Raw genomic sequence first — 7599 nt, forward strand, 5'->3', positions numbered from 1 at the left:
ACACTTTTACCAAGTTAATCTTTGAGATTTTCGTAAGGAATTTTACCTAGTTTGGCGTAGCGTTTTCCAGGAAATGTCAGGTGGTTGCTATCCAGAAGCCATAGGATCGTTCAATGGGAATGTTTTTAAAGAGACTCTTGACATGAATGGTTGGTAGCCTGGTGTCATCAAAGATCCACCTATAAGTCGATGTGGAGTAATCGCTGGTAAAATGTTCATGTGATGCCACACGTCCAGCTTTTCCTGCCTGTGTTTTAAAACAGATTTTGACAAATTGGAGAGAGTTCAGAGAAAAATAACAAATGGTTTTTAAGAAGGTCCCCTTTGCCCTTGGAAATCTGTGACTCTATGAGCTCCTTGAAGTATTATGGTATTTGCTGCAGGTAAATGGTCACCATGTTGCTCTTGCTTTGCATACTTGTTTTGTCCTCTTGTATGCTGTCATCTCCATGAAATGATAATAATTTGTGGAGAAATGGGGGCATTTTTATTTTAAATAACTGTTAAGAGACATGGTGATAGGATTATGAAGTATTTTCTGCGATAACTGTGGGCTAGAACCATTTCAGATTATTCTCAGTTGCAGTCATTTTAGTTGAAGGAGGAATTTAATACATTGCCTCTATTTGAGAGTGCTATATGCAGCAAGCCATTAGCCAAAGCCTGTGTTATGCTGAGTATTGTAGCTCTTTTGGCTTTTGTGGGAGGTCCTCAGTAGAACATAATCACTGTGGTTTTGGCCTTCAGTGATGTAAAATAATGCACCATTAAGGAAAAATAGATACAAACCTAATCATGAAGCCATTAGAATCATAGAATAGTTTGGGTTGGAAGGCACCTTTAAAGATCATGTAGTCCAACCCACCTGCAATGAGCAGGGACATCTCCAACTAGAGCAGATTGCTCAGAGCTCCGTCCAGCCTGGCCTTGAGTGTCTCCAGGGATGGGGCATCTACCACTTCTCTGGGCAACCTCTTCCAGTGTTTCACCACCCTCATTGTAAAAAATGTCTTCCTTATATCTAGTCTGAATCTAGCATCTTTCAGTTTAAAACCATTATGCCTTGTCTTATCGCTACAGGCTCTACTAAAAAGTCTGTCCCCAGCTTTCTTTTAAGTCCCTTTTTAAGTACTGAAAGGCCGCAATAAGGTCTCTCCAGAGCCTTCTCTTCTCCAGGCTGAACAGCCCCAACTCTCTCAGCCTGACCTCATAGCAGAGCTGTTCCAGCCCTCTGATAATTTTTTGACCCTATTCTTAAAAGCAGTTTCATGTTAGAGGCAGGCTAGCAGTCCTGTTAAGGTCTTGTGGATAATGCATCACTCTTGGGCAGTCTTGGAAAGATTGTGGCTTGGTCTCCTCCACTGAAAGACCTGCAGCTTGTCCTGGGGCAAGTGCTGCCTCAATGCTGTTTGCTTTATCTAAAGATGGATGTTGTTCCCTCCATTTATGAACACTCTGAGGTCTATGGATGGGAATTAGTGTACAGGAGCTGCATACCATGATCTGTTTGGTTATGGCATAAATTGGAAGATGAAGGGCCTTGTTTTTTTCTTACCATTGATATATGTCCATATGCAGCAAATAGTCCTCTGAATCCCTGAAATATTTGAAGTATGGATGAACAAACTAGATATAGTAAAGAAAACAGAAGTGAGGGCATGAGGTCCAGAGAGTTTCATGGACAAAAGTTTTAAGTCAGGGAGGTACCTCCATCACCTCTATTTGAAGACTGAGATGAGTTCTTAGTGAGTAAGATCATCCTCGAAACTTCCATTGAATTGCCTTGATCACTCAGTAGTAGAAGTTAAAACAATTTCAGTGTAGCTGTTTCCCTAATGAGCATAAATGCAGAGTAAAAAACCTGTTTATACAGTCAAACAGTATTAAGACTTTGTAAGCACCAGCTAACTGCAAACTCCATTGTTGCCTGTACATTTCTTGCCAGTGTTTTTGTATTATGACTTCAGTGCAATTTAAATGGAGGCAGGATTTCTTGCAGTTGTGTCAAGTAATTATTCCTGAGGATGCTCACTTAATTATTTGATGCATAAGAAGAGCTGTAAGCTTTCACTGCTAGCTTTTTATTAGGTGATAAGAAGAATTCACAGCTTTGATAGCACTGCGCCTTTGAGAATAAAATCAATTCTGGTCATTAAGCAAGGACTGAATCAGATACAAAGGTGTTCAGGGAAGACAAATTTCTTTAATCATGAATTTATTGTATCCTCTACTAATTCAGAGAATTACTGGATTGCAGATGTGATCTGCAAATGGCATCACACTTACCATATTGCTGTTATCTCTAATTATTTAAGCAAGAGATTTGTTGGGTTTTTTTGCTGTACCTGTGAATGAAAATAGCTTTCGAAGAAGCTGTTAGGATTAAGAATCTAAAAGCAAAGATTGCCTTCAAAGCAAGGGTTGACCTCAAACCAAGTCTAAGAAATACTGTTTAACCGCTTATTTGCAATGGTTCAGTGACAGGTTCAATGACATATCAGCTCAAACACTACCCAACAGTCCATTTTTAGCACTGCATGTGCAGTGTTCATCCTTTTGCTGTGAGTGGCTCACACTTAATTGGATTGTCTCAATGAAGCTGGTATCTTTTCCTTGTTATGGCTTTGTATTTGCAGTCACTCACCTGGCAAAGGTTGGAGGGAGGAAAGGGGTAATGGGTTGTGGTTGCTGGTTCAATGGTGCTCATTTAACAAGAACGTTCCAAAGCTGTTCTAACATCTCCACTGCCTCTCTCTGCTTTTCCCTCCCTTAGTGCAGGCATCGGGAGGACTGGCTGCTTTATTGCAACTAGTGTCTGTTGTAAACAGCTGAAGAACGAGGGCATAGTTGACATATTGCGAACAGCCTGCCAGTTACGGTTAGACAGGTAAGAAAGCCTGTTTCCTTTCCAGAAAAAAAAAAAATCTTTCCCTTTACTTAAGGAGAAACAAATGGGAAGAGGGGAGAAACAAAGGCAAATAGAGGCCAAGAGAGAACATTCCTAGAAGGAAGTTTTTCTGTTCTAAGCAGTTCTAACTTGTCATCTTTGCCTATTTTATGCAAAGCAAATCTTGATGAATAGCCCTAGAACTGAGCTAGATTCACAACTGGCATCAAAACCTGTGTGGCTCTGCAGCTGCATAGCTCAGTGCAGCAAGGGATGACCTTTCACCAGCTGAGGAGTTGGCCCTGTGTTCTTACAAAAGCAAAGGCTCAAAGGTCTGCTGTACTTAATTTCAGAGGCACAGATCAGCACTTTACTCCCAGAAGAAGTAACGAAAACTGGCCTTGCGTAGTTGGAACTGTGAGCACTGTTGGAAGGACATGGCTGCTTGGGACTTTGTGAGGAGGAGGAGAGTATGCACAGTGTGGAGTGTTTGCAGACATATGAAAGGAGCTGTGAAAATCTCCAGAAATTCAATGGTTTCCAGTTAAACATTTCTTAACACACCACCTTGAGTTTGATTATGAAGTAAACAGACTTGAATTTTGCACCAGATATGTTATTTTTCCTCTCCCACTGGTTTCAAGTGCCATCAAAACATGTCTCAGTGCTCTCTTTAATCATAATGATAAATGTAGTCGGGGGAAGAGATGTCACGAAAAACATACCAAAGATTTTTCTGAGGGGGAAAAAAAAAGAACCTCAACCCCATGCTGAACTTTATTGCAGAGAAATTATGCTCAGTGGGAGGCAGAAAATGAAATGCTTGCTGCCGTGCTGAGGCTCTGATAGACGGGGATCTGCAGGGGCTTGGAGGTGTGGCTATTTCCATGGATTTCAGGCCAGACAAAGGCTTCTTGAGAAAAAGAAAACCAGAATATGAGTAGTGACTGCTGATTATCCATGGCCCAGTGGAATATCTGGCTGGATCTGAAGTATCTTGTCTCTGTGACTAGTGTTACGCAGGAAAATAGCCGTACAAATGAAGGTTGAAGACACCTGCTTACAAATGTGCTTGATACAGAAAGCCAATTAAAAATACTAGCTTTGCAGGGAGAGGGGAACTGGCTGTCCTTTGCAAAGGCTGAAGAGGGGTGATCACACTTAAAGGATGCCATGGAGGAAAAGGAAGCCTGCAGAGACCTCTGTAGCCGCCAAGAACCTCTTGGGTGGGACAGGATAGGAAAAGGCCAGTTAAATGTCATGGGAGAAAAATACTCCAGATAGAAAGCAATCAAATCACCATCCTTACTACAGGAGAGCATGGTTTCATCTAGGAGTGAAAAATAGGGCTCATAGTCTCTTGGAAGTCATGCTGCCATCCACTGTTGTCATTAAACCCCCACAAAAGCTGTGTATGACTTCAAAAGCAGCATGAGGGGATGAGACAGTGTCCGAGCAGCTATAGGAAGGAAGACCACCTCTATCTCTTTCTCCTGTCTGGTGGTTACTGGCTAGAGAAAATAGGGTGGATGGGAAGGAGTCACCAGGGACTTAGGGAAAGAGGGTTGGATGCAGTCCAGAGCAGACATGTAAAGGAATGCACCTCACAGGGCTTGACATTAGCCCTGAGAACTGCCTTTGAGGTTGCTGTGGGGGTGAAGGGCAAAAAAGTTTCTTTCCCTTCATTCCCATACAGATCTCTTAGAAAAATCCTGTGCACTGGGCTTTGCACCAGTGGCCAACAGTTGGTCGTAAATAACCTAGTATGAATAAGGGGAGGAAGTGATCATTCCTGCATCCTTCTCACAGTGCTGAGAGATATTTGCTGTCCTTTCCAGCAATGCAACTCAGATTTGCAAGGCTTCTGTGGCAAATAGAGGTGAAAACATAGTTCTTCTATTCTGTGTCAAAGCCTGGACAGTGAGCACATGTCATGGTGTGCATGTGTGTGGGAAGAGGAGGAAGCCAGCACATAGCAGGGAACCAGATAAGATGGAAAATAATTTCCTGTGGTCTGAAACTTGATGGCCACCCGAGTGCTTCTGTTGCTACAACTTCAGGGTGCAACCTCAACGTTAATCGAATTGCATGGGGAGTAATTGCCGGAGATGACTAACGTTCCTTGTGTGTCATGGACAGACATAAATATATTTAAGTGCTGTGTGCACTGAAATGCACACATCAACTGTGAGCTTGCATTAAGTAGAGCAGATGGGGAGGAGATGCTCAGCTAGGAAATAGTTTCTTTTGAAACTCCAGTGTGGGTTTCCCACCTTTGCTGATTGATGAGAGGTTGGAGCATGGGTCCCTGCCCTTCCCTGCTCATTGTCAAGTGTTATTTCAAGCAGCCACTTATCAAAATAACTGCAAGAGGCTGAAGGAGGAGGTTGTCTGGCCCATGCATCTGCTTCTTCCTGATATGGTTACTGTGTGAGCCACAATTAATCACAGAATCACAAAATGTTTGGGATTGGAAGGGACCTCGGAAGATCATCTAGTCCCTTCCCCCTTGCTGGAGCAGGAACACCCAGATGAGGTTACACAGGAAGGCGTCCAGGCGGGTTTTGAATGTCTCTAGAGAAGGAGAATCCACAACCTCCCTGGGCAGCCTGTTCCAGTGTTCCGTCACCCTCACTGAGAAGAAGTTTCTTCTCATATTTAAGTGGAACCTCCTGTATTCCAATTTGTACCCATTGCCCCTTGTCTTATCATTGGTTGTCACCGAGAAGAGCCTGGCTCCATCCTCGTGACACTCACTCTTTACATATTTATAAACATTAATGAGGTCACCCCTCAGTCTCCTCTTCTCCAAGCTAAAGAGACCCAGCTCCCTCAGCCTTTCCTCATAAGGGAGATGCTCCACTCCACAGTTGTTAAGCTGGACCCCACAGAAGAGGGCAGTCCAGATGGAGGGTGCTAGCAGTCTGCTATCCATTTGGCTCAGAGGAAGCAACTTTTCATTAATTTCCTCTGGTGACGGTTTCTGAGGGAACGTACCACATACGCTCTTCCTCAGACTGACACAGCCTGCTTGGCTCTGGTCACCCGTGGGTTCCCGTGTTCCTCAGCATGACTTCTCATTTCAGCCTCCTTTTGCATTGCATTCCTGGGATCTGTGTACCAGCACCAATGCTGGCACAATTCTACGTATACCTTCTGTGAATTTGAGCCGTGGGGTTTAATTATTTTCATAATGGATTATCAAGAGGTCGTATCACTGATGAGGTACTCTTAGCAGAATTTTGAGGGTTAGTAAAATCTGCTTAAAATGGACAACTTTATCCTTGTTCTTTTTGTGCATTTGTCTCCCACTGTAGTACTTATGTGTTGATTAATATGCTACTTGCAGAAATACACAGGCTAATGAGACATGGAAAAGCAAACAGTTTCTGCTCCTGCTTGCATTTCCTTTCAGGTTTGCAGTTTTAAAGAGAACAGTAAAAGCTGAAATAAAAGCTGAACCAAAACAGATTTCTGTGCTGGGATTTTTTACAGATGAAAGTGTGCAGTTATAAATCTGAATAGTCTTTTGTTAAAGTTCCATTGTCTGTTCTAAAATCCTGCTGGCCATCCCCTAGTTCCATGGTGAACTTGGCATGCAGGAAAGAGTGGGAAAGTTGTATGCTACATCAGTTACCTGGGCCACCCTGGCCCAGCCCTCTATAGTCCTGAATTCAGTCTCTAGTGCAGCTCTGAATTTGTGGATAAGCTATTCCCCCTGCTCCCATCTAACTGTCTAGAGCTTTGAGGCAGGAGTTGCTCTTCATGGTGTTTAAAATGGTGCTTGGAGTGTGGTGCTCCTGTAATATGAATGTATAGTAAATGATGATGGTGTTACCTTACTGGATGAGGGCCTCTGCCAAGAAAAATGAAGGTAAAGCCCATGCCTGTTCCGACTACCTTCTGTTCCTTGGATAGTAGAGGCTTTTAAAATGAAGCTCGAGGTCAGACTGCCAGCCGGCTGCAATCAACGGGTGCTTTTCACTCATTTCGGAAAGCTTTGGGATAGACCTTTTGTATGTAACACAAGCTTCATGTTAGCTGTGCCATTTCCTCGTATGTTTGCATGTAATAAGGCTGCTGTTTCCCTCCCCTTTTTTTCTTTCCTTTTCAGGGGAGGAATGATCCAGACTTGTGAACAGTATCAATTTGTGCATCATGTCATGAGCTTGTACGGAAAACAGCTTTCTAGAGCAGCAGAAGAATAAGTGTTCATGATATTCCTAAAGGCTAAAACCAAGAGAGCTTTTGACTGCATTCAGATGTATTTCAGATCTGATAAGAGACACATGGTAACCTGGCTGTCTTAGCTGGAAAGATATATTGTTTTACTTTGATATTGCTTTTATGCTCTTGTTTGCATTGACATTTAAGAGCTGAGGTACGCCTTGTCTTAAACATACATGACAGGACATAATCTTCACCAAAAAAAGGCTTATTTATACTGTAAATAAGAATACTAGCTTCATTTGTTACAAAAGCAAGACAAAAAAATCAGGAAAAAAAAATTCACTGTCTTCAGTTTGCTATTTTTAAAAGATCATTGCTAATATATCCAAATACAGTGTGAAACTTTTTGAATTGTCATGCTGAAATGTGCCGTATGTTGACTAAGCTTGAAAGTAACTTTTTGCCTCTTTCTGATTGTTTTTACATATAAAATTACCGAATACTGTGTGTATCGTAAACCTTCTGAGCCTCTGTGTTGGGAG

General features: G+C 42.4%; 1 protein-coding gene across 1 annotated transcript in view; it reads left to right on the forward strand.

Moving 5' to 3' along the window:
• Window positions 1-7095, forward strand: part of PTPN5 (protein tyrosine phosphatase non-receptor type 5) — an 80500-nt gene extending 73405 nt beyond the window's left edge. The window contains exons 13-14 of the mRNA XM_065636153.1: window positions 2774-2887; window positions 7002-7095. Of these exons, the coding sequence (XP_065492225.1) occupies window positions 2774-2887; window positions 7002-7095 (208 nt within the window). The remainder of the gene's footprint in view (window positions 1-2773; window positions 2888-7001) is intronic.
• Window positions 7096-7599: the final 504 nt, after the last annotated feature.

Source organism: Caloenas nicobarica, chromosome 5 (assembly GCF_036013445.1).
Source record: "Caloenas nicobarica isolate bCalNic1 chromosome 5, bCalNic1.hap1, whole genome shotgun sequence".
Lineage (NCBI taxonomy): Eukaryota > Metazoa > Chordata > Aves > Columbiformes > Columbidae > Caloenas > Caloenas nicobarica.